General features: G+C 62.1%; 1 protein-coding gene across 1 annotated transcript in view; it reads left to right on the top strand.

The window, feature by feature from the left end:
- Window positions 1-25,284, top strand: part of LOC115917174 (ras/Rap GTPase-activating protein SynGAP-like) — a gene marked incomplete at its 5' end in the record, with an annotated part of 34,177 nt that extends 8,893 nt beyond the window's left edge. Inside the window, 9 exons of the mRNA XM_030970904.1 lie at window positions 1,209-1,250; window positions 5,218-6,112; window positions 9,681-9,774; window positions 9,868-9,967; window positions 10,037-10,111; window positions 10,248-10,308; window positions 12,556-12,767; window positions 16,427-16,514; window positions 25,138-25,284. Of these exons, the coding sequence (XP_030826764.1) occupies window positions 1,209-1,250; window positions 5,218-6,112; window positions 9,681-9,774; window positions 9,868-9,967; window positions 10,037-10,111; window positions 10,248-10,308; window positions 12,556-12,767; window positions 16,427-16,514; window positions 25,138-25,284 (1,714 nt within the window). The remainder of the gene's footprint in view (window positions 1-1,208; window positions 1,251-5,217; window positions 6,113-9,680; window positions 9,775-9,867; window positions 9,968-10,036; window positions 10,112-10,247; window positions 10,309-12,555; window positions 12,768-16,426; window positions 16,515-25,137) is intronic.
- Window positions 25,285-27,189: the final 1,905 nt, after the last annotated feature.

Below are 27,189 nucleotides of genomic sequence, written 5' to 3'. Positions count from 1 at the left end.
CAGTTGCGTGGCCGAGGTGTCCCCGTCTCACCTGGCCTCACCTGGTGACCATTGGTCTCACCTGGGGTGGCCCCACCCACCTGCCACCCCCGATCTGTGTCCCCTTGCGCGGCCAAGGTGCTCCCCTGTCTCACCTGGCCTCACCTGGGGTGGCCCCACCTCCCCATCCTGGCTGGTTGTGTGACCAAAGTGCCCCCCTGTCTCACCTGGCGGGCCTCGGTCTCACCTGACACCCCCTGTCCGTGTCCTGTTGTGTGTCCCAGGTGACCCCTCCATCTCACCTGGTCTCCCCTGGTGGCCCTCGGTCTCACCTGGGGTGGCCACGCCCACCTGTGACCCCAAATACCTGCGGGACCTTCACATCCCACCTGTGACCCCAGTGTCACCTGTTGATGCCGTGTCTCACCTGGGGTGTCACCTGTCTTGCTCTGGTGTCCCCTTGGTGTCCCCACCTGTCCCCAGGTCACACCTGGGGGTCTCACCTGTGCCCCCCGCATCCCCCTGGTGTCCCCACCTGTCCCAGGTGTCCCTGGGTCTCACCTGGGGGTCTCACCTGTCCCCCCCGGTGTCCTCCTGGTGTCCCCACATGTCCCCACCTGTCCCAGGTGTCCCCAGTGGAGTCACCTGGCTCCCTGCTGTCCCCCTGGTGTGGTGTCCCCACCTGTCCCCAGATCTCACCTGGGGGTCTCTCCTGTCCTGCTCTGGTGTTCCCACCTGTCCCAGGTGTCCCTGGGGGTGTCACCTGGGGGTGTCACCTGTCCTGCCCCAATGTCCCCCCATGTGCCCACCTGTCCCAGGTGTCTCTGGGGGTGTCACCTGTCACCTCCTGTGCCCCCTGGTGTCCCCACCTGTCCCAGGTGTCACCTGTCCTGCTCCAGCGTGCCTCTGGTGTCCCCACCTTCCCCCACCTGTCCCAGGTGTCCCTGGGCCTCACCTGGGGGTGTCACCTGTCCCCCCCTGGGTCCTCCTGGGGTCCCCACCTGTCCCCAGGTCACACCTGGGGGTGTCACCTGTCCTGCCCCAGTGTCCCCCCGTGTTCCCACCTGTCCCAGGTGTCCCTGGGCCTCACCTGGGGGTGTCACCTGTCCTGCTCTGGTGTCCCTCACCTGTCCCACCTGTCCCTGGGGTGTCCCCCTGGTGTCCCCACCTGTCCCAGGTGTCCCTGGGTGTCTCACCCGGCTCTCACCTGTCCCTCACCTGTCCCGCAGCTCTGTGGATCTCCAGTCCTACATGGTCCGGGGGCTCAACAGGTGAGGGGTGGGGCCTGGGAATTTGGGGTTTGGGGTTTGGGGGATTTGGGGTTTGGGGGCTTGGGGTTCGGGAATTGGGATTTGGGGTATTTGGGAATTGGGGTTTGGGATTGGGGTTTGGGATTTTGGGGTTTGGGATTTTGGGGTTTGGGATTTTGGGGTTTGGGATTTTTTGGGGTTTTGGGATTTGGGGTTTGGGATTTTGGGGTTTGGGATTTTGGGGTTTGGGATTTGGGGTTTGGGATTTTGGGGTTTGGGATTTGGGGTTTGGGATTTTGGGGTTTGGGATTTTGGGGTTTGGGATTTGGGGTTTGGGATTTGGGGTTTGGGGTTTTGGGGTTTGGGATTTTGGAGTTTGGGATTTGGGGTTTGGGATTTGGGTTTTGGGGTTTGGGATTTGGGGTTTGGGGTTTGGGGTGGGGGTTTGGGATTTGGGGTTTGGGGTTTGGGGTTTGGGGTTTTGGGGTTTGGGATTTGGGGTTTGGGGTTTGGGAGTTTGGTGTTTGGGTTTTGGGGTTTGGGGTTTTGGGGATTGGGGTTTGGGGATTGGGGTTTGGGGGTTTGGGGATTGGGGGATTTGGGATTTGGTGTTTGGGGTTTGGGGGTTTGGGGTTTTGGGTTTGGGGTTTGGGGTTTGGGGTTTGGGGTTTGGATTTGGGGTTTTGGGGTTTGGGGTTTGGGGTTTGGGGTTTGGGATTTGGGGGTTTGGGATTTGGGGTTTGGTGTTTGAGGTTTTGGGGTTTGGGGATTGGGGATTGGGGTTTGGGGTTTGGGGTTTGGGGGATTTGGGATTTGGTGTTTGGGGTTTTTGGGGTTTGGGAATTGGGATCAGGATGGGGATGGTGATTGGGATTGGGGTGGGGATGAAACTGGGATCGGGGACAGGGGTGGGGACGGGAACATTTGGGATGGGATGGGATGGGAATGTTTGGGATGGGAACATTTGGGATGGGAATGGGAACGTTTGGGATGGGAACGTTTGGGATGGGAACATTTGGGATGGGAACATTTGGGATGGGAATGGGAACGTTTGGGATGGGAACGTTTGGGATGGGAACGTTTGGGATGGGAATGTTTGGGATGGGGATGTTTGGGATGGGAATGTTTGGGATGGGAACGTTTGGGATGGGAACGTTTGGGATGGGATGGGAATGTTTGGGATGGGAATGTTTGGGATGGGAACGTTTGGGATGGGAACGTTTGGGATGGGAATGTTTGGGATGGGAACGTTTGGGATGGGGACGGGAACGTTTGGGATGGGAACGTTTGGGATGGGAACGTTTGGGATGGGAACGTTTGGGATGGGGATGGGAATGTTTGGGATGGGAACAGGAACGTTCAGGCCCGGGATGGAACAGGAGGGGATGGGACGGGACAGGAACAGCAGCGGGACAATGATCCCAGAGACGGATCTGGGGCTGTGTCCAACCGCCCTCACCCCGTGTGTGTTCCCCATCCCGTGTGCCCTCATCCCCCGTCCCCAATGCCACTGCCCCTCATCCCTCGCCATATCTCCATCCCATCTCCCCATGTCCCACCCCATCCCATATCCCGTATCCCATATCCCATATATATCCCATATCCCGTATCCCATATCCCACACCATACCCATCCCATACCCATATCCCATATCCCACATCCCATATCCCCATCCCATATCCACCATATCCCATATCCCATCCCAATCCATATCCATCCCATACTATCCACATCCCATATCCCATATCATATCCCATATCCCATATCATATCCCATATCCATATCCACATCCCATATATCCCATATCCCATATCCCATCCATATCCCTATCCCATATCCCATATCCCATATCCCATATCCCATATCCCATATCCCACATCCCATATCCCATATCCCATCCCATATCCCATATCCCATATCCCATATCCCATATCCATATCCCATCCATATCCCATATCCCACACCCATATCCCACATCCCATATCCATATCCCATATCCCATATCCCATATCCCATATCCCATATCCCAATCCCATATCCCATATCCCAACCAATCCCATATCCCCACCCATATATCCCAACCCATATCCCATATCCCATACCCAACCCATATCCCATACCCACACCCATCCCATCCCATATCCCCCCATATCCCACATCCCATATCCCATATCCCACATCCCAACCATCCCATACCCACCCAATCCCACATCCCATACCCATATCCACATCCCATATCCTATCCCACATCCCATATCCCACATCCCATATCCCATACCCATCCATATCCCATATCCCATATCCATACCCATATCCCATATCCCACATCCCATATCCCATATCCCATATCCCCATCCCATATCCCATCCCATATCCCATATCCCATATCCCATATCCCATATCCCATCCCATATCCCATATCCCATATCCCACATCCCATATCCCATATCCCATATCCCATCCCATATCCCATATCCCATATCCCATATCCCATATCCCATATCCCATATCCCATATCCCATCCCATATCCCATCCCATATCCCATATCCCATATCCCATATCCCATATCCCATATCCCATATCCCATCCCATATCCCATCCCATATCCCATATCCCATATCCCATATCCCACATCCCATATCCCATATCCCATATCCCATCCCATATCCCATATCCCATATCCCATATCCCACATCCCATATCCCATATCCCATATCCCATATCCCACATCCCATATCCCATATCCCATATCCCATATCCCACATCCCATATCCCATCCCATATCCCATATCCCATATCCCATATCCCATATCCCATATCCCATATCCCATATCCCATCCCATATCCCATCCCATATCCCATCCCATATCCCGTATCCCACATCCCATATCCCATCCCATATCCCATCCCATATCCCATATCCCATCCCATATCCCATATCCCATATCCCATATCCCATATCCCATATCCCACATCCCATATCCCATCCCATATCCCATATCCCATATCCCATATCCCATATCCCATATCCCATCCCATATCCCATATCCCATATCCCATATCCCATATCCCACATCCCATATCCCATCCCATATCCCGTATCCCGTATCCCACATCCCATATCCCATCCCATATCCCATATCCCACATCCCATATCCCATCCCATATCCCATATCCCATATCCCACATCCCATATCCCATATCCCATATCCCATATCCCATCCCATATCCCACATCCCATATCCCACATCCCATATCCCATATCCCATATCCCATATCCCATCCCATATCCCATATCCCACATCCCATATCCCCATCCCCATCCCCATCCCACATTGCCCACCCCATATCCCCCTACCCCGTATCCTCATACTCCACATCCCCTTACCTCACGTGCCTGTACCCCACATCCTGCCCCATATCCCACCCCACATCCCCACATCCCATATCCTACCCCATATCCCCATACCCCCCATCCCACCCCATATTCCCGTACCCCACATCCCCATACCCCCCATCCCACCCCACATCCCCCCAATATCCCCATACCCCATACCGGCCATCCTGCCCCACATCCCCATACCCCCATCCTACCCTACCCCCCATCCTGCCCCACATCCCCATACCCCACATCCCCCCATATCCCCCCTGATATCCCCATACCCCGCCATCCTGCACCCACATCCCCATACCCCCATCCACAACCCCACCCCCCCAATATCCCCCATACCCCCATACCGGCCATCCTGCCCCACATCCCCATACCCCCATCCTATCCCCCATATCCCCCTGATATCCCCATACCCGCCATCCTGCCCCCCATCCTGCCCCACATCCCCATACCCCCTATCTCGCCCCACATCCCACCCCCATCCCACCCCACCCCACACCCCTCCAATACCCCCATATCCCATACCCCCATCCCCATCCCTCCCCCCGTCCATCCCCCTGTCCGTCCGTCCGTCCGTCCGTCCGTCCGTCCCGCAGCTCCATGGACGTGCCGCGCCTGCCGTCGCCGCCGCAGGAGAAGGGTCCGCCGGAGGTGCTGGTGCTGAGCCGCCCGCCGCTCGCCCGCTCCTCGCCCGCCTACTGCACCAGCAGCTCGGACCTCACCGAGCCCGAGGGCGGCCGCGGCGGCGCGCTGGGCGTGGGCAAGAGCGTCTCCATGCTGGACCTGCAGGACGGACGCGTGGACAGCATCCCCAGCCTGCCGGCCGAGCTGCTGGCCGGGGGCGCGGCGCCGGGGGGCGCGGGCCAGGGCGGGCTGCGGCCCGGGCGGCTCTCGCAGGGCAGCGCCTCCAGCCTGGCCCCGCCGCGCCTGGGCGTGCCCGAGCCCGGCGGGCCGCAGCTGCGGGTGCCGCTCTCCTTCCAGAACCCGCTCTTCCACCTGGCCGCCGACGGGCCCCTGCGCGGCCCCGACGGGCCCGGAGGAGGAGGGGGCGGCGGCGGGAGGGGCGAGGGGGGCGGCCCGCCGGACGGGGGACACTACGTGGGGGGCGTCGCCCCGCCGCCGCTGCACGGCTACAGCAAGAGCGAGGAGCTGGCGACCCCTCCCCAAAAACACATCACGCACAGCCACAGCTACAGCGACGAGTTCGGGCGGCCCGGGGGCGACTTCGGGCGCAGGCAGCTGTCGCTCCAGGACACGCTGGCGCCCCCCCAGATCACCATCGGGGCGCCCCCGCCGCCCACCCCGCGGGGGTCGCGGGCGGGGAAAGGGGGCCGGGGGCCGCAGGCGCTGGGGGTGCCGCAGAAGCCGCGCCCGGCCAGCGGGAACCTGCTGGCCTCGCCCGAGCCCGCCTACGGCCCGGCCCGCTCCCGCCAGCCCTCGCTGGCCAAGGAGGCCTCGGTGGCCAGCATGAAACCGCCCATCACCAAGCAGGTGAGGGGACAGCGCGGGGACAGCAGAGGGGACAGCAGAGGGGACAACGCGGGGATGGCGCGGGGACAGAGGGGACAGCGCGGGGACAGAGGGGAAAGCGGGAGCGAGGGGGCAGAGGGGACAGAGGGGAGAGGGACAGCAGAGGGACTGGAGAGGGGGATAGTGGTGGGGACGGGGGACAGGGGACAGAGGAGACGTGAGGTCAGAGGGGGGACCCGGGGCGGGGCAGAGGGACAGAGGGAAGAGGCAGAAAACAGAGGGGACAGAGGCGGCGCACGCGGGGACAGCGGAAAGGGGGGGGAACAGAGACAGCGGCGGGGACTGGGGAGACAGCGGGGCGGCAGCGGGGACAGAGGGGACAGCGGCGGGGACAGCGGGGAAAGCGGGAGCGAGGGGGCAGAGGGGACAGAGGGGAGAGAGGGACAGCGGCGGGGACAGCGCGGGGACAGAGGGGACAGGAGCGGGGACTGTGGGGACAGAGGGGAAAGGGGAGCGAGGGGGCAGAGGGGACAGAGGGGAGAGGGGACAGCAGAGGGGACAGTGCGGGGAGAGCGGGGATAGTGGTGGGGACAGTGCGGGGACAGCCCGGGGACAGAGGAGACAGTGAGGTCAGAGGGGGGACGGCGCGGGGACAGAGGGGACAGCGGGAAGAGAGGGGACAGCGAAAAAGAGGGGACAGAGGCGGCGACAGCGCGGGGACAGCGGAAAGGGTGGGGGACAGTGGGGAAAGAGGGGACAGAGGGACACGGGGGACAGCGGGGACAGAGGGACAGCGGCGGGGACAGCGAGGACAGAGGGGTCAGCGGCGGGTGGGGAGACAGCGGGGACGGCAGCGGGGACAGAAGGGACAGCGGCGGGGACAGCGAGGACAGAGGGGACAGCGGCGGGGACAGCGAGGAGAGACGGGAGAGAGGGAACAGCGGGGAGAGAGGGGACGGGGGGACAGCAGCGGGGACAGGGGGGACAGCGGGAAGGGGGGGGACAGTGGGGACGTGGGGCGATACAGGAGGTTGGGGATGTGAAGGGTGGTGGAGGGTGTGGGGACATGGGGGGAATATGGGGACATCGGGGACATTGGAAGGTGTGGGGGACACTGGGGACATTGGGGGTTGAGGATGTGCAGGGTGTTGGGAGGTTGTGGGGACATGGGGACACTGGGGGACATGGGGGGACATTGAGAGTTGTGGGGGACATTGGGGACATTGGGGAGATTAGGACATACGGGGGGACATGGGGACACTGGGGGACATGGGGACGTTGGGACATTGGGCACACGCAGGGATATGGGGGCTTGGGGATGTGTGGGGTGTGGGGGACAGAGGGGACATTGGGGGACATGGGGACACGCTGGGGACAGGGTGCTGAAGGGGGGAACTGAACTCATCTTTGTGTCCCCCTGTGTCCTCCTGTGTCCCCACATCCCTGTGTCCCCATGTCCCCCTGTTCCCATGTCTGTGTGTCTGCCCGGTGTGTCCCCAATGTCCCCCTTTATCCCTGTGGTCCCCGTGTCCCCCATCTCTTCCACATCCCCCTATTCCCCTGATGTGCCCGTGTCCCCTCACTGTCCCCATGTCCCTCACTGTCCCCTTACTGTCCCCGTGTCCCCTCTCTGTCCCCGTGCCACCATGTCCCTGTGTCCCCTCACTGTTCCTGTGTCCCTTCACTGTCCCTGTGTCCCCTCCCTGTCCCCTCACTGTCCCCCTGTGTCCCCTCGGTGTCACCATGTCCCGTCACTGTCCCCATGTCCTCGCACTGTCCCTGTGTCCCCTAACTCTCCCCATGTCCCCATGCCACATGCTGTCCTTGTGTCCCCACGCTGTTCCCTCACTGTCCCCACGTTGTCCCCTCTCTATCCCCATGTCCCTGTGTTGCCACACTGTCTCCATGTCCCCACACTGTCCCCATGTCCCCTCCCTGTCCCCTCCCTGTCCCCGTGTCTCCATGTCCCGTCACTGTCCCCATGTCCCTATGTCCCTGTGTCCCCACACTGTGTCCCCTCCCTGTCCCCGTGTCCCCTCCCCTGTCCCTGTGTCCCCTCTGTCCCCGTGTCCCCCACTGTTCCCCATGTCTCTGTCCTCCATGTTCTGTCCCTGTGTCCCCTCCCTGTTCCCCCGTGTCTCCTCTGCGTCCCCTGGGTGTCGCCCGTGTCCCTGTGTCTGTCCCCTCACTGTCCCCGTGTCCCTGTGTCCCCATGTCTCCTCACTGTTCCCATGCCCTCCCCTGTCCCCTCGACCCCCCGTGTCCCCTCACTGTCCCCACGTCCCCATATTCCCCGCACTGTGCCCGTGTCCCCGATGTCCCCAATGTCCCTCGTGTCTCCTCGGTGTCCCCATGTCCCCATATTCCCCTCACTGTCCCCGTGTCCCCGATGTCCCCAATGACCCCATGTCCCCTCACTGTCCCCGATGTCCCCTGTGTGTCCCCTCACTGTCCCTGTGTCCCCAATGTCCCTATGTCCCCCTCACTGTCCCATGTCCCCGATGTCCCCAATGTCCCCCTGGTGTCCCCAATGTCCCCGATGTCCCCATGTCCCTCGCTGTCCCATGTCCCCATGTCCCCTCGCTGTCCCCGATGTCCCCATATCCCTCACTGTCCCTATGCCCCAATGTCCCCAATGTCCCCCCGGTGTCCCCATGTCCCCGATGTCCCCATGTCCCCTCACTGTCCCATGTCCCCGATGTCCCCTGTGTGTCCCCTCGGTGTCCCCTCACTGTCCCATGTCCCCGATGTCCCCGATGTCCCCTCGCTGTCCCATGTCCCCCGATGTCCCCATGTCCCCTCACTGTCCCATGTCCCCGTGTCCCCACTGTCCCCATATTCCCCATGTCCCCTGTCCCATGTCCCGGTGTCCCCTCACTGTCCCCATATTCCCTCACTGTCCTGTGTCCCCTCACGTCCCATGTCCCCATTCCCCCGATGTCCCCTCACGCCTGTCCTGTGTCCCCCGTGTCCCTGCCCATGTCCCCATGTCCCACCTGTCCACGTGTCCCCATATTCCCCTCACTGTCCCTGTGTCCCCGATGTCCCCATGTCCCCTCACTGTCCCCATATTCCCCTCACTGTCCCTGTGTACTGTCCCTAAATGTCCCCATGTCCCCATGTCCCCATGTCCCATGTCCCCGTGTCCCCCATGTCCCCCGATGTCCCCATATCCCCCACTGTCCCTATGTCCCCGTGTCCGCATGTCCCATGTCCCCCTGTCCCCCGATGTCCCCCGGTGTCCCCATGTCCCCTCGCTGTCCCATGTCCCCCGGCGTCGGGCCTACGGTGGCCTGATGTCCAACCGATGTCCCCGGTGTCCCTTCGCAGCGTGAGGAGTACAAGCTCAAGGAGTACCCAAGTCCATGGACGAGCGGCTGACCGGTAGGGACTCAGGTGTAGTGTACAGGTGTGCCCAGGTGTGCTAGGTGTGCCTGGGTGTCCAGGTGTGCCAGGTGTGTGACTGGTACAGGTGTGAGTGACCCAGGTGTGCCCAGGTGTGAGGGGCACAAGCTCAGGAGTGCTCCAAGTCCATGGACGAGCGGCTGGACCCGGGTAGGACTCAGTGTGAGTGTACAGGTTCTCTTAGGTGTCAGGTGTCAGGTGTGTGACTTACATTAGTACAGGTGTGCAGTGTAGGCACAAGCTCAAGGAGTGCTCCAAGTCATGGGACGACTGGACGGGTAGGGACTCAGGTGTGAGTGTACAGGTGTGCCCAGGTGTGCTCAGGTGTGCCCAGGTGTGCCCAGGTGTGCCCAGGTGTGTGACTGGTACAGGTGTGAGTGACCCAGGTGTGCCCAGGTGTGAGGGGCACAAGCTCAAGGAGTACTCCAAGTCCATGGACGAGAGCCGGCTGGACCGGGTAGGGACTCAGGTGTGAGTGTACAGGTGTGCTCAGGTGTGCCCAGGTGTGCCCAGGTGTGTGAGTGACCCAGGTGTGCCCAGGTGTGAGGGGTACGAGCTCAAGGAGTGCTCCAAGTCCATGGACGAGAGCCGGCTGGACCGGGTAGGGACTCAGGTGTGAGTGTACAGGTGTGCTCAGGTGTGCCCAGGTGTGCCCAGGTGTGCTCAGGTGTGCCCAGGTGTGTGAGTGACCCAGGTGTGCCCAGGTGTGCCCAGGTGTGCTCAGGTGTGTGAGTGACCCAGGTGTGCCCAGGTGTGAGGGGCACAAGCTCAAGGAGTACTCCAAGTCCATGGACGAGAGCCGGCTGGACCGGGTAGGGACTCAGGTGTGAGTGTACAGGTGTGTCACTGGTACAGGTGTGCTCAGGTGTGCTCAGGTGTGCCCAGGTGTGCCCAGGTGTGCTCAGGTGTGCCCAGGTGTGTGACTGGTACAGGTGTGAGTGACCCAGGTGTGCTCAGGTGTGTGAGTGACCCAGGTGTGCCCAGGTGTGCTCAGGTGTGTGAGTGACCCAGGTGTGCCCAGGTGTGAGGGGTACAAGCTCAAGGAGTACTCCAAGTCCATGGATGAGAGCCGGCTGGACCGGGTAGGGACTCAGGTGTGAGTGTACAGGTGTGTGACTGGTACAGGTGTGCTCAGGTGTGCTCAGGTGTGCCCAGGTGTGCCCAGGTGTGCCCAGGTGTGTGACTGGTACAGGTGTGAGTGACCCAGGTGTGCCCAGGTGTGCCCAGGTGTGAGGGGCACAAGCTCAAGGAGTGCTCCAAGTCCATGGACGAGAGCCGGCTGGACCGGGTAGGGACTCAGGTGTGACTGCCACAGGTGTGCTCCGGTGTGCCCAGGTGTGACTGGCACAGGTGTGACTGGTACAGGTGTGACTGAGTGACACAGGTTTGACTCATACAGGTGTGAATGATACAGGTGTGCTCAGATGTGCCCAGGTGTGCAGGGATCCAGGTGTGCTCAGGTGCCCTCAGGTGTGAGTGGTACAGGTGTGCTCAGGTGTGCTCAGGTGCAGGGATCGGGTGGATGATGCTGGTGGAGCTCAGGCGTGCCGGTGTTCAGGTGTGCAGGTGTTCAGGTGTGCAGATATTCCAGTATCCAGGTGTGCCCAGGTGTGCCAGATGTTCTGGGATCCATGGGATGGTCCTGGCGGAACTCAGGTGTGCAGGGATCCAGGTGTGCAGATGTTCAGGTGTTCAGGGATCCAGGTATGATGTTCAGGTGTTCAGGCCGCAGGAGATGACCCCATGCACCTCAGCAGATGATGCTGGTGGATCTCAGGCATGCCAGGTGCCCCCAGGTGTGCCCAGGTGTCCCCTGTGGCAGGAGGAGGAGTCTGAGGAGGACATCCAGGTGTGACAGGTGTGCCCATAGCGGGGTGTAGGGGGTTCCCAGGTGTGCCCAGGTGTGTCAGGTGTGCTCATAGCTGGGTGTAGGGGGTTCCCAGGTGTGCCCAGGTGTGCCAGGTGTGCCCATAGCGGGGTGTAGGGGGTTCCCAGGTGTGACAGGTGTGCCCATAGCTGGGTGTAGGCTGTGCCCAGGTGTGCCAGGTGTGCCCATAGCTGTGCCCAGGTGTGCCAGGTGTGCCCATAGCGGGGTGTAGGCTGTGCCCAGGTGTGACAGGTGTGCCCATAGCTGGGTGTAGGGGGTTCCCAGGTGTGACAGGTGTGCCCATAGCGGGGTGTAGGCTGTGCCCAGGTGTGCCAGGTGTGCCCATAGCTGTGCCCAGGTTTGACAGATGTGCCCATAGCTGGGTGTAGGGGGTTCCAGGTGTGACAGGTGTGCCCATAGCTGGGTGTAGGGGGTTCCCAGGTGTGCCAGGTGTGCCCATAGCTGGGTGTAGGGGGTTCCCAGGTGTGCCCAGGTGTGCCAGGTGTGCCAGGGCCCTGCAGTGTCCCTTTGGCAGGTGAAGGAGTACGAGGAGGAGATCCAGGTGTGCCAGGTGTGCCCATAGCTGGGTGTAGGGGGTTCCCAGGTGTGCCCAGGTGTGGCCAGGTGTATCAGGCATCCCCAGCTTTCCCAGGTGCTGTAACTGTCCCCAGGTGTCGCCAGGTACTGTAGCTGTGCCCAGGTGTGCCAGGTGCGGCAGGGCCCTGCAGTGTCCCTTTGGCAGGTGAAGGAGTACGAGGAGGAGATCCAGGTGTGACAGGTGTGCCCATAGCGGGGTGTAGGCTGTGCCCAGCTCTGCCCAGGTGTGCCAGGTGTGCCCATAGCTGTGCCCAGGTGTGCCAGGTGTGCCCATAGCGGGGTGTAGGCTGTGCCCAGGTGTGCCCAGGTGTGACAGGTGTGCCCATAGCGGGGTGTAGGCTGTGCCCAGGTGTGCCAGGTGTGCCCATAGCGGGGTGTAGGGGGTTCCCAGGTATGCCCAGGTGTGCCAGGTGCGGCAGGGGCCCTGCAGTGTCCCTTTGGCAGGTGAAGGAGTACGAGGAGGAGATCCAGGTGTGCCAGGTGTGCCCATAGCTGTGCCCAGGTGTCCCAGGTGTGCCAGGTGTGCCCATAGCGGGGTGTAGGCTGTGCCCAGGTGTGCCAGGTGCGGCAGGGCCCTGCAGTGTCCCTTTGGCAGGTGAAGGAGTACGAGGAGGAGATCCACTCGCTGAAGGAGCGGCTGCACATGTCCAACCGCAAGCTGGAGGAGTACGAGCGGCGCCTGGTGACGCAGGAGGAGCAGACCAGCCGCATCCTCCTGCAGTACCAGCAGCGCCTGGAGCTCAGCGAGAAACGGCTCCGGCAGCAGCAGCAGGAGAAGGACTCGCAGATCAAGAGCATCATCGGCAGGTGAGGGACACACGGGGACAGCGGGGACAGACAGGGACACACGGGGACACACAGGGACATGGGGACACAGGGACAGATAGAGACATGGGGACACACGGGGACATTGGGGACACTGGGGACATGGGGACACACGGGGACAGAGGCACACAAGGACTCGCAGATCAAGAGCATCATCGGCAGGTGAGGGACACACGGGGACAGCGGGGACAGCAGGGGTGTCGGGGGGACACACAGGTGATGACAGGGGACATGGGGACATCGAGGGGACACTGGGGACACACGGGGACATTGGGGACACAGGGACAGATAGAGACATGGGGACACAGGGACAGGCCAGCTGTGCACACACGGGGACTCGCGTATGCCCAAGAGCATCATGCGGCAGGGCCTGCAGGGACACACAGGGACAGGGGACGAGACAGGGACACACGCGGGGACATTGGGGACACACAGGGACATTGGGGACACAGGGACAGATCGGGACATGGGGACACAGGGACACACAGGGACAGAGACACACGGGGACATTGGGGACACACAGGGACAGAGACACACGGGGACTCGCAGATCAAGAGCATCATCGGCAGGTGAGGGACACACGGGGACAGCGGGGACAGCCTGGGGACACACGGGGACAGACAGGGACACACAGGGACACTGGGGACACTGGGGACATGGGGACACACAGGGACAGAGACACACGGGGACTCGCAGATCAAGAGCATCATCGGCAGGTGAGGGACACACGGGGACAGCGGGGACAGACAGGGACACACGGGGACATTGGGGACACACAGGGACACTGGGGACACTGGGGACATGGGGACACACAGGGACAGAGACACACGGGGACTCGCAGATCAAGAGCGTCATCGGCAGGTGAGGGACACACGGGGACAGCGGGGACACCCTGGGGACACACAGGGACATTGAGGGGACATGGGACAGACAGGAGGCATGGGGACAGACAGGGACATTGGGGACAGATGGACATGGAGACATGGGGACACAGGGACAGACAGGGCTATGGGGGACAGGGACAGCCAGGGACACTGGGGACATGGGGACACACAGGGACATGGGGACACAGGGACAGCCAGGGACACTGGGGACATGGGGACACACAGGGACATGGGGACACAGGGACAGACAGGGACACTGGGGACATGGGGACACACAGGGACATGGGGACACACAGGGACATGGGGACACAGGGACAGACAGGGACACTGGGGACATGGGGACACACAGGGGACATGGAGACACACAGGGACATGGGGACGCACAGGGACACACAGGGGACATGGGGACACACAGGGACATGGGGACACACAGGGACACACAGGGACATGGGGACACACAGGGACATGGGGACACAGGGACAGACAGGGACATGGGGACACACAGGGGACATGGAGACACACAGGGACATGGGGACACACAGGGACACACAGGGACATGGGGACACAGGGACACACAAGGACATGGGGACACACAGGGGACATGGAGACACACAGGGACATGGGGACGCACAGGGACATGGGGACGACAGGGACATGGGGACACACGGGGACATGGGGACACACAGGGACATGGGGACACACAGGGACAGACAGGGCCAGGGGCACACAGGGACTTGCAGATCAAGAGCATCATCGGCAGGTGAGGGACACACGGGGACAGCGGGGACAGACAGGGACACACGGGGACACACAGGGACACTGGGGACAAACACGGGTCTGGGGACATGGGGACAGACAGGGACATTGGGGTACAGGGCCATGCAGGGACACAGGGACATGGGGACAGACAGAGGCATGGGGACACGGGGGCACACAGGGACATAGGGACACACAGGGATATGGGGACACAGGGACACATGGGGACAGCGGGGACATGGGAATGTTGGGGACAGACGGGGGACACAGGGACATGGGGACAGCCAGCGGCATGGGGACATTGGGGCACACAGGGACATTGGGGCACACAGGGATATGGGGACACAGGGACACACGGGGACAGCCAGGGGACACGGGGATGTGGGGACAGACGGGGACAGCCAGGGGCATTGGGGACACACAGGGACAGCCAGGGGACATCAGGGACACGGAGGGGGACACAGGGACATCAGGGCTACAGGGACATTGGGGACACACAGAGACACGAGGGACGTTGGGGACACAGGGGACAGAGGGACACAGGGGACACAGGAGGATGTGGGGGTGGCACAGGCACATGTAGGACGTGGGTGACACAGAGGTGACAGGGGCCATGGGGACATCAGGGGACACGGGGACACAGTGTGGCCCACGTGTCTCCCCGCAATTGTCCCCAAGTCCCTGGGTCTCCCTGGGGTGTCCCCAGGGTGTCCCCATGTCCCTGGGCTGTCCCCGGGTGTGTCCCCGGGGGTGTGTCCCCCTGTCCCCGGGGGTGTCCCTGTGCTGTCCCCCTGTCCCCGGCTGTCCCCCTGTCCCTGGCTGTGTCCCCTGTCCCCGGGGTGTCCCCTGGCTGTGTCCCCTGTCCCCGGGGGTGTCCCCGGCTGTGTCCCCCTGTCCCCGGCTGTCCCCCTGTCCCCGGGGGTGTCCCTGGCTGTGTCCCCCTGTCCCCGGCTGTGTCCCCTGTCCCCGGGGTGTCCCTGTGCTGTCCCCCTGTCCCCGGCCCCCTGTCCCCGGGGGTGTCCCTGTGCTGTCCCCCTGTCCCCGGCTGTCCCCCTGTCCCCGGCTGTCCCCCTGTCCCCGGGGGTGTCCCTGGCTGTGTCCCCCTGTCCCTGTGCTGTCCCCCTGTCCCCGGCTGTGTCCCCCTGTCCCCGGCTGTCCCCCTGTCCCTGTGCTGTCCCCCTGTCCCCGGGGGTGTCCCTGTGCTGTCCCCCTGTCCCTGGCTGTGTCCCCTGTCCCCGGGGTGTCCCCGGGGGTGTCCCCGGGGGTGTCCCTGTGCTGTCCCCTGTCCCCGGCTGTCCCCCTGTCCCCGGGGGTGTCCCCGGCTGTGTCCCCCTGTCCCCGGCTGTCCCCCTGTCCCCGCTGTTCCCCGGCTGTCCCCTGTCCCCGGGGCTGTCCCTGTGCTGCCCCTGTCCCCGGGGTGTCCCCGGCTGTCCCCCTGTCCCCGGCTGCCCCCTGTCCCCGGGGTGTCCCTGGCTGTGTCCCCTGTCCCCGGCTGTCCCCCTGTCCCCGGGGTGTCCCTGTGCTGTCCCCCTGTCCCCGGCTGTCCCCCTGTCCCCGGGGGTGTCCCTGGCTGTGTCCCCTGTCCCCGCTGTCCCCCTGTCCCCGTTCTGCTGTGTCCCCCTGTCCCCGGCTGTGTCCCCATGTCCCCGCTGTCCCCGCTGTCCCCCTGTGGGGTGTCCCCCTGTCCCGGGGTGTCCCTGTGCTGTCCCCCTGTCCCCGGCTGTCCCCTTGTCCCCCGGGGTGTCCCTGGCTGTGTCCCCCTGTCCCCGGCTGTGTCCCCATGTCCCCGGGCTGTCCCCGGCTGTCCCCCTGTCCCCGGCTGTCCCCCTGTCCCCGGGGGTGTCCCTGTGCTGTCCCCCTGTCCCCGGGGTGTCCCCGGCTGTGTCCCTGTGCTGTCCCCTGTCCCCGGCTGTCCCCCTGTCCCCGGGGGTGTCCCTGGGCGCGGCCGGGGCTGTCCCCGGGGGGGTGGCAGCATGACCCCGGTGAAGCCTGGCCCCGCAGGCTGATGCTGGTGGAGCAGGAGCTGCGCAGGGATCACTTGGGCGCCCACGACCCGTCCGAGGGCCGGCGGCGGCTGCTCGACGCTCAGGTGGAAATTACAATGTCATTGCTCTGCTCCGTGTGACATCGGCCATCCCACGCCGCGCTGGGGGCGGGCGGGGGGCCTGGGGGGCTTTTGGGGGGTTATGGGTGTCCTGGAGGGGTGTTTGGGTATTTGGGGGTTATTGGTGTCCTGGAGGGGTGTTTGGGGGGGTTATGGGTGTCCTGGAGGGGTATTTGGGTATTTGGGGGGTTATGGGTGTCCTGGAGGGTATTTGGGTATTTGGGGGTTATGGGTGTCCCAGGGGGTATTTGGGTATTTGGGGGGTTATGGGTGTCCTGGAGGGGTATTTGGGTGTTTTGGGGGGTTATGGGTGTCCTGGAGGGGTATTTGGGGGCGTTATGGGTGTCCTGGAGGGGTATTTGGGTATTTGGGGGTTATGGGTGTCCTGGAGGGGTATTTGGGTGTTTTGGGGGTTATGGGTGTCCTGGAGGGGTGTTTGGGGGGTTATGGGTGTCCTGGAGGGGTGTTTGGGGGTTATGGGTGTCCTGGAGGGTATTTGGGTATTTGGGGGGGTTATGGGTGTCCTGGAGGGGTATTTGGGTATTTGGGGGGTATTGTGTGGTGTCCTGGAGGGGTGTTTGGGGGGGTTATGGGTGTCCTGGAGGGGTATTTGGGTGTTTGGGGGGGTTATGGGTGTCCTGGAGGGGGTATTTGGGTATTTTGGGGGTTATGGGTGTCCTGGAAGGGTATTTGGGTATTTGGGGGGGTTATGGGTGTCCTGGAGGGGTATTTGGGTATTTGGGGGGTTATGGGTGTCCTGGAGGGGTATTTGGGGGGGGTTATGGGTGTCCTGGAGGGGTATTTGGGTATTTTGGGGGGGTTATGGGTGTCCTGGAGGGGTATTTGGGGGGGTTATGGGTGTCCCAGGGGGGTATTTGGGTGTTTGGGGGGGTTATGGGTGTCCTGGAGGGGTATTTGGGTATTTGGGGGGGTTATGGGTGTCCTGGAGGGGTATTTGGGTATTTTAGGGGGTCTATGGGGGGTATTTGGGTATTTTAGGGGGGTCTATGGGGGGTATTTGGGTATTTTAGGGGGGTCTATGGGGTATTTGGGTATTTTGGGGGGGTATTTGGGTATTTTAGGGGGTTTATGGGGGTATTTGGGTATTTTAGGGGGTCTATGGGGTATTTGGGTATTTTAGGGGGGTCTATGGGGGGGTATTTGGGTATTTTGGGGGGGTCTATGGGGGGTATTTGGGTATTTTAGGGGGTTTATGGGGTATTTGGGTATTTTAGGGGGGTCTATGGGGGTATTTGGGTATTTTAGGGGGGGTCTATGGGGGGTATTTGGGTATTTTAGGGGGTCTATGGGGGTATTTGGGTATTTTAGGGGGGTCTATGGGGGTATTTGGGTATTTTAGGGGGGGTCTATGGGGGGTATTTGGGTATTTTAGGGGGTCTATGGGGGGTATTTGGGTATTTTAGGGGGTATTTGGGTATTTTGGGGGGGTCTATGGGGGTATTTGGGTATTTTAGGGGGTATTTGGGGGGTATTTGGGTATTTTAGGGGGTCTATGGGGGTATTTTGGGGGTTAGGGGGTATTTTAGGGGTCTAGGGGTATTTGGGTATTTTGGGGGGTCTATGGGGGTATTTGGGTATTTTAGGGGGGTTTATGGGGTATTTGGGTATTTTAGGGGGGGTCTATGGGGGTATTTGGGTATTTTAGGGGGGTCTATGGGGGGTATTTGGGTATTTTAGGGGGGTCTATGGGTGTCCCTTGGCACTTTTGGGGGGGTTTATTTGCTGTCTCTGAGGGGTGTTTGGGGATTTTGGGGGTGGTTTTGGGGGGGTCTCTGGGGGTATTTGGGGGGTTATTTGTGGATTTTGGGGGGGTTATGGGTGTCCCAGGGGGGTGTTTGGGTATTTTGGGGGGCTGTGGGTGTCCCAGGGGGGTGTTTGGGGAATTTGGGGGAGGGGGTATTTGGGGTATTTTGGGGGTTATGGGTGTCCTGGGGGGTATTTTGGGGGGGTTATGGGTGTCCTGGGGGTTATTTGGGGGAATTTTCAGGGTTATTTGGGGTATTTTGGGGGGGCTGTGGGTGTCCTGGGGGGTATTTGGGGGCGTTACGGGTGTCCCTAGGGGAGTTTGGGGGGTTTTGGGGGAGTTTTGGGGGTCTCTGGTTGTCCCTAAGGGGGTTTTGGGGGGGTTATTTGTTCTCTATGGGGGGCATTCGGGGATTTTTGGGGGGGGGTTTAGGGGATTTTGGGGGGATATTTGGGGTCTCTGGGGGTATTTGGGGGGTTTTGGGTGTCCCACGGAGGGTTTTGGGGGGTCTGGGGGGCTTTTGGGGGGTTTGGGGGTTTTGGGGGGTCTTGGGTGTCCCCAGGGGGTTTTGGGGTTTTTGGGGATTTTGGGGTCTCTGGGTGTTCCCGGGGGGGTTTTGGGGGATAATTTGGGGTCTGTGGGGATTTTTGGGGTTATTTGGGGATTTTGGGGTCTCTGGGTGTCCCCAGGAGGATTTTTGGGGTTATTTGGGGATTTTGGGGTCTCTGGGTGTCCCCGGCGGGATTTTTGGGTTATTTGGGGATTTTGGGGTCTCTGGGTGTCCCGGGGGTTGGGGGGATAATTGGGGGTTGTGGGGATTTTGGGGCATTCGGTGGGGGGGGGGGATTTTTGGGTTATTTGGGGATTTTGGGGTCTCTGGGTGTGCCCGGGGGGGTTTTGGGGGCTAATTTGGGGTCTTGTGGGGATTTTGGGGTTATTTGGGGATTTTGGGGGTATATGGGGTTTGCCGGGGATTTTTGGGGTTATTTGGGGATTTTGGGGTCTCTGGGTGTCCCCGGGGGATTTTGGGGTTATTTGGGGATTTTGGGGGTTATATGGGGTTTTTTGGGGGATTTTTGGGGTTATTTGGGGATTTTGGGGTCTCTGGGTGTCCCCAGGAGGATTTTTGGGTTATTTGGGGATTTTGGGGGTTATATGGGTTTTTTGGGGGATTTTTGGGGTTATTTGGGGATTTTGGGGTCTCTGGGTGTCCCCAGGAGGATTTTTGGGTTATTTGGGGATTTTGGGGGTTATATGGGGTTTTGGGGGATTTTTGGGGTCTCTGGGTCCCTCTGGGGGGGTTGGGGACCCTCGGGGGCGGCTCCTGTCACCTCTGGGGGCCATGAGGGGACAAGGCCACCCCTGGGGGGGACGTGGTGGCACGGGCGGGGGGGGGCACGCCCCGCAGGGGGACGGCGCCCCGGGGGGACAGGGCCACCCCCAAGGGGGACAACGGGACACCCAGAGGGGACAAAGTGCCCCCCAAGAGGGGACCTGAGGGGGACAGGGCCACCCCCAGTGAGGACAGGGCCACCCATGGGGGGACAAAGTGACCCCCAGAAGGACAGGGCCACCCCCCAGTGGGGACAAGGCCACCCCCAGAGGGGACAGGGCCAAGTGACCCCTGGAAGGGACAGGGCCACTCCTGGAGGGACAGGGCCACCCCCGGTTGGGACAAGGCCACCCCTGTGGGGACAAAGTGACCCCTAGAGGGGACAGGGCCACCCCCGGGGTGACACCAGAGGGACATTTCAGGGCGGAGGTGACACCGCCCCACCCCCCACGCCAGGGACAGCGCCACCCCGTGTCCCCAAGGCCACCCCCGTGTCCCCAAGGCCACCCCGGTGTCCCCCAAGGCCACCCCCGTGTCCCCCCAGTGACGGGGCCGTTCCCGAGCCCCCTCCTCGGGTCGGGGCCATCCCGGGGCCACCTCAGGGCCACCTCAGGGCCACCTCAGGGCCACTTTGGGGCCACTTTGGGGCCACTTTGGGGCCATCCTGGGGGTCACCTTGGGGCCACTTCGGGGCCACCTCAAGGCCACTTCAAGGCCACCTCGGGGTCACCTCAGGACTACCCCGAGGGCCACCTCAGGGGCCACCTTGAGGCCACTTCGGGGTCACCTCAAGGCCTCCCCGGGGTCTCCTCAGGGGCCACCTCAAGGCCACCTTGGGGTCACCTCAGGGTCACCTCAGGGTCACCTCAAGGCCACCTTGGGGTCACTTTCGGGGCCACCTCAGGGTCACCTCAGGGCCACCCGGGGCCACCTCAGGCCCACCTTGGGGTCACTTCAGGGTCACCTCAGGGCCACCCCAGGGGCCGGCCACCTTGGGGCCACCTCAGGGCCACCTTGGGGCCACCTCAGGGGCCACCTTGGGGTCACCTCAAGGCCACCCCTGGGGTCGCCTCAGGGTCACCTCAGGGCTACTTCAGGGACACCTCGGGGCCACCTTGGGGTCACCCCAGGTCACTTCAGGGTCACCTCAGGGCCACCCCGGGGCCACCTCGGGGTCAGCCCGGGGCCAGCCCGGCCGGGCCGTGTCCCCGCGCGGCGCGGTGGCCGCGGTGGCCCTGATGTCCCCTCCCGTGTCTCTCTTGTCACAGCTGTCCGTCAGGTAGCGCGGCCCGGCCCCGCCAGTGGCACCGGACCCTCGGCCACCGGTGACACCCCAGGTGGGTCCTTGTCCCCTCCCTGTCACCCCCCAGGCCGCACAGGGGGACCCTCCTTGGGGACACGGATCCCACATGTCCCCAAGAGCCTCTCGTGTCCCCAGGGGACACTGGGAACCCTTGGGGACATGGATCTGGAATGTCCCCAAGCGCTCTGCTGGCCCCAAGGGACACTGGGGACACTTCACGGGTGTCCCCATGTCCCTCCCATGTCCCTCCCGTGTCCTTCAGGCACACTGGGGACCCTTGGGGACACAGATCCAGGTGTCCCCAAGGGACACTGGGGACCCTTGGGGTCACAGATCCAGGTGTCCCCAAGGGACACTGGGGACCCTTGGGGACACAGATCCAGGTGTCCCCAAGGGACACTGGGGACCACTGGGGACACGGATCCAGGTGTCCCCATGTCCTTCCCATGTCCCCGTGTCCCTCCCGTGTCCTTCAGGCACACTGGGGACCCTTGGGGACACAGATCCAGGTGTCCCCAAGGCGCTCCTGTGTCCCTAAGGGACATTGGGGTCCCTTGGGGACACGGATCTGGAATGTCCCCAAGCGCTCTGCTGGCCCCAAGGGACACTGGGGACACTTGGCAGGTGTCCCCATGTCCTTCCCATGTCCCCGTGTCCCTCCCGTGTCCTTCAGGCACACTGGGGATCCTTGGGGACACGGATCCAAGATGTCCCCAAGACCCTTTTCTGTCCCCAAGGGGAAACTGGGGACCCTTGGGGACATGGATCTGGAGTGTCCCCAGGGGACATTGGGGACCACTGGGGACACGGATCCAGGTGTCCCCAAGATCCTTTTTTTGTCCCCAAGGGACACTGAGGACCCTTGAGGACACAGATCCAGGTGTCCCCATGTCCCTCTTGTGTCCCCATGTCCCTGAGGGACACTGGGACTCCTTGGGGACACGGATCCGGGTGTCCCCAGGGGACATTGGGGACCCTTGGGGACATGGATCCAGGTGTCCCCAAGACCCTTTTCTGTCCCCAAGGGACACTGGGGACACGGATCCAGGTGTCCCCATGTCCCCACAGACCCCTTGGGGACACAGATCTGGGTGTCCCCATGTCCCTTACCCCTCCCTTGGGAACACTGGGGACACGGATCCAGGTGTCCCCATGTCCCTCCTGTGTCCCCATGTCCCTGCCATGTCCCTCAAGGACATTGGGAACCCTTGGGGACACAAATCCAGATGTCCCCAAGACCCTTTTCTGTCCCCAGAGGACATTGGGACCCCTTGGGGACACGGATCCAGCTGTCCCCAAGACGCTCATTGTCCCCATGTCCCTGCCATGTCCCTCAGGGGCACTGGGGACACCTGGGGACACTTGGGGACATGGGTCCAAGATGTCCCCAAGACCCTCCTGTGTCCCCATGTCCTTCAGGGACACAAGGGACCCCTTGGGGACACAGATCGGGGTGTCCCCGTGTCCCTCCTGTGTCCCCATGTCCCTCAGGACCCCTTGGGGACACCACCCCCGGTGTCCCCGTGTCCCTCCTGGTGTCCCCATGTCCCCTGGGGACATGGACCGAGGTGTCCCCATGTCCCTCCTGGTGTCCTCCTGTCCCTCCTGTGTCCCTCCCGTGTCACCTGGGCACACGGATCCAGGTGTCCCCTTGTCCCTTCTGTGTCCCCATGTCCTTTAGAGACATGGGGAACCCCTTGGGGACACTGTCCCCGGTGTCCCTTTGTCCCTCCTGATGTCCCCATGTCCTTCCTGGTGTCCCCATGTCCCTTGGGGACACTGGGGACACCCTGGGGACACCAGCCCAGGTGTCCCCATGTCCCTCCAGGTGTCCCCATGTCCCTTGTGGACACTGGGGACACCCTGGGGACACTGGGGACCCTTTGGGGACGTCACCCCAGGTGTCCCCATGTCCCTCCTGGTGTCCCCATGTCCTTCCTGGTGTCCCCATGTCCCTTGTGGACACTGCGGACCCTTTGGGGACACTGGGGACCCTTTGGGGACACCACGCCAGGTGTCCCCATGTCCCTCATGGACACTGGGGACCCTTTGGGGACGTCACCCCAGGTGTCCCCATGTCCCTCCTGGTGTCCCCATGTCCTTCCTGGTGTCCCCATGTCCCTTGTGGACACTGGGGACCCTCTTGGGACACCACCCCAGGTGTCCCCATGTCCCCTCAGGTGCCACCACCGGCCCTGTCCCCACCCCCTGGAGGTGCCACCATTGTCCCCATGGTTTGGGGAGGGGGTTTGGGGGGTTGTCACCAATTGTCCCCCAGCGCTGGCGCCGCGTCACCGTCACCATCCTCGTGTCTTGTGTCTGTCCCCATCTCACCGGGGGGGAGGTGACACCCGTGTCCGTGTGCCATGTCCTGTCACCGGGGTGGGGACAGTTTGGGGGGTCGGGGACAGCTCAGGGGGGGTTGGGGACAACTGAGGCAGCGCCGAGATAATTTTGGGGCTGGGGGGGGGGGGACAATTTTTGGGGGCGAATCCCCTCAGTTTTGGGAGGGGGTGGGGACAAACCGAGGGCGCCCCGCCTTCATTTTTTGGGGTTAATTTGGGGGTGAGACTTTTAGGGTCGGGGTTCACTTTAGGGGGTCAGGGTTCACTTTAGGGGGTCAGGGTTAATTTTAGGGGTCGGGGTTAATTGTAGGGTTAATTTGAGGGGTTCAGGGTTAATTTTAGGGTTAATTTTAGGGGTTCAGGGTTAACTTTAGGGGTTCAGGGTTAATTTTAGGGGGTCAGGGTTAATTTTAGGGTTAATTTTAGGGGTTCAGGGTTAACTTTAGGGTTAATTTGAGGGGTTCAGGGTTAATTTAGGGGGTCGGGGTTAATTTGAGGGGTTCGGGGTTAATTTGAGGGGTTCAGGGTTAACTTTAGGGTTAATTTGAGGGGGTCGGTTAATTTGAGGGGTTCAGGGTTAATTTTAGGGGGTCAGGGTTATTTTTAGGAGGTCAGGGTTAACTTGAGGGGTTCAGGGTTAATTTAGGGGGTCGGGGTTAATTTGAGGGGTTCGGGGTTAATTTGAGGAGTTCAGCGTTAATTTTAGGGGGTCAGGGTTATTTTCAGGGGTTCAGGGTTAACTTTAGGGTTAATTTTAGGGGTTCAGGGTTAATTTAGGGGGTCGAGGTTAATTTGAGGGGTTCAGGGTTAATTTTAGGGGGTCAGGGTTATTTTTAGGAGGTCAGGGTTAATTTGAGGGGTTCAGGGTTAATTTTAGGGGGTCAGGGTTAATTTGAGGGGTCAGGGTTATTTTTAGGAGGTCGGGGTTATTTTTAGGAGGTCGGGGTTAATTTCAGGGGTTCAGGGTTAACTTTAGGACTTCAGGGTTAATTTTCAGGGTCAGGGTTAATTTTCGGGGTCAGGGTTATTTTTAGGAGGTCGGGGTTAATTTGAGGGGTTCAGGGTTAACTTTAGGGGTTCAGGGTTAATTTTCGGGGTCAGGGTTATTTTTAGGGGGTCGGGGTTAATTTGAGGGGTTCAGGGTTAACTTTTGGGGGTCAGGGTTATTTTTCGGGGTCAGGGTTATTTTTAGGGGGTCGGGGTTAATTTGAGGGGTTCAGGGTTAACTTTAGGGTTAATTTGAGGGGTTCGGGGTTAACTTTAGGAGTTCAGGGTTAATTTTCGGGGTCAGGGTTATTTTCAGGAGGTCAGGGTTATTTTTAGGGGGTCAGGGTTATTTTTAGGGGGTCGGGGTTAATTTGAGGGGTTCAGGGTTAACTTTAGGGTTAATTTGAGGGGTTCGGGGTTAACTTTAGGAGTTCAGGGTTAATTTTCGGGGTCAGGGTTAATTTTAGGAGGTCGGGGTTAATTTCAGGGGTTCGGGGTTAACTTTAGGGGTTCAGGGTTAATTTTCGGGGTCAGGGTTATTTTTAGGAGGTCAGGGTTATTTTTAGGGGGTCAGGGGTTAATTTGAGGGGTTCGGGGTTAACTTGAGGGGTTCAGGGTTAACTCCGGGCCGGGTCAGGGCTGGTTTTGGGTGGATTCGCGTTGATTTGGGGCCGCCCCGAGGGCCCCGCGCCGGTGCCGCAGGTGAGTGAGCCCCGCCCGGGGGAGGGCGGGGGGCGCTCGGGGACACTCGGGGACACTCGGGGACACTCAGGGACACTCAGGGGACACTCGGGGACACTCAGGGACACTCAGGGACACCGAGGGCGGCGCCGGCGGGGGCGGGGGGGTGAATGAGCCCCCTCGGTGCCTTGCAGGAGAGGCAGCTTTCCGCCGTGGGTGCAGCAGACCCGGGTGTGATTTGGGGGGCCGGGGGGGTCCCCGGGCGGCCCCCGCCTCCGCCCCCGCCACCCCCGATCACGGCCAACGGCTGCGAGCGGCGCGGCCCCGCTGCTGAGCACTGACCCCCGCCCCGGGGGTCGCCGGGACCCCCCCCCCTCAAAAAAATCCGCACCCGCACCCCCCCTTGAGTCCCCCCAAAACCCCCCCAGCCCTGGGGGGAAAAAAGGGGGAAAGGGGAGGGCGGGGGGAGGGGGGAACACCCGGAGACCCCCGGGGTGAGGAGGAGGAGGAGGAGGAGGAGGAGGAGGAGGCGAGGGGGGCTCGCGCTGGGGGGGGGTCTCTCTCACGCGAGGAATCCGGGGGGGATCGCGCGAGGAATTTTTTGGCGGGGGGGCGGTCCTCGTGCAAAGGGCTCCTCGTGCGGGTCGGGCCAGGATTTGGGGGTCCCCGTGCGACAATCTGGGGTCCCCGTGTGCGAATTTCGAGGTCCCCGTGTGCGAATTTCGAGGTCCCCGTGCGAGGATTTTGGGGGTCCCCGTGCGAGGATTTTGGGGTCCCCGTTCCAGGAATTGGGGTCCCCGTGTGAGAATTTCGTGGGGTTGGGGTCCCGAATTGAGGATTTTGGGGTCCAGGAATGGGGCCCCGTGTGAGAATTTTGGGGTCCCGTGCGATTGGGGTGTGAGAATTTTGGGGGGTCCCCCTGCAAGGGCTCCTCGTGCCACCATCACCTCGTGTCACCAAGAGCAATTTGGGGGGGGTCCTCGTGTGCCAGAGCCCCTCGAGTGTCACCAGCTGCGCACCGAGGGCTCCGAGTGGCGCCCGGAGGAATCTGGGGGGCTCCGAGCGTCACCGGGGCCAGCCCAGCCCGAGTGCCGGGGTCCCGAGTGCCACCACCAGCTCCTCGTGCCACCAAGAGCCCCCCAGGTGCCACCACGTCCTCGCGTCACCAAGAGGAACGGGGGGGGTTCCTCGTGGCAGAGCCCCCCCGAGTGCCACCAGCTCCTCGTGTCACCAAGAGCCCCCCGAGTGCCACCAGTTCCTCAAGTGCCACCAGCTCCTCGTGTCACCAAGAGCCCCTCGGGTGCCACCAGCTCCTCGTGTCACCAGGACCTTGTGCAGAAGAAATTCATTCGGGCGGGGCGTCCTTGTGCCACCAAGAGCCCCCCGAGTGTCACCAGGACTGGCCCAGCCGCCGTGTGGGGGTCCCTGGTGTCACTGGGGTCTCTCTCTGTGTCACACACCACCCTTGGGCACCCACCGGGACCCCCCTGAGCACCGGGAACCCCAAATTTCACCATCCTCGTGCACCGGGACCCCACCTCAGACATCAGGACCCTCGAGTTTCCCCTGCCCCCTCCTCGTGCACCGGGACCACCGGAGACCCCCCCACCCATCAATCAGCGCCGTCACCGAGCACCGGGACCCCCCCTCGAGCATTGACCCCCGCCATCGTGCACCGGGACCCCCGGAGATCCCCCCAAATCACCGAGCACCGGGACCACCGGACCCCCCCTCAAACATCGCCAGCCTCGTGCACCGGGACCACCGGAGACCCCCCCGAATCACCGAGCACCGGGACCCCCCCCCGTACCAACACACGTGCCCTGCACCGCCCCCCTCGTGCACCAGCACCGGGACTGGACCTTCCTCGAGCACCGGGACCCCCCGTGCATTGACCCCCCCTCACCGAACACCGGGACTGGGACTGGACCCCCCTCGAACCCCGGGACCCCCCCGGGCACCGGGACACCCCCGGGCAGCGCCACCCCGGGCACCGGGACTGGGACCGGACCCCCCTCGTGTACCGACCCCTCCCCCGAGCACCGGGCCCGGACCCCCCTTTGTGCCCCCCCCCACCCATCACGGGGGTTCCGCCCCCTCCCCTTTGACCCCCGGGAACAGCACCGGGACTGGGGGGGGCCAGGAGCGGGACCGGGGGGGCTCCGAGCGCTGGGGGGGCACAGGGGGTCCCCAGCACCGGGGGGTCCCTTGGGGCTCAATCCAGTGACCCCCCGTTATCAGCCGGG

Source organism: Camarhynchus parvulus, unplaced genomic scaffold (assembly GCF_901933205.1).
Source record: "Camarhynchus parvulus unplaced genomic scaffold, STF_HiC, whole genome shotgun sequence".
Taxonomy (NCBI): Eukaryota; Metazoa; Chordata; class Aves; order Passeriformes; family Thraupidae; genus Camarhynchus; species Camarhynchus parvulus.
This window is presented reverse-complemented; position numbering and strand designations above follow the sequence as displayed.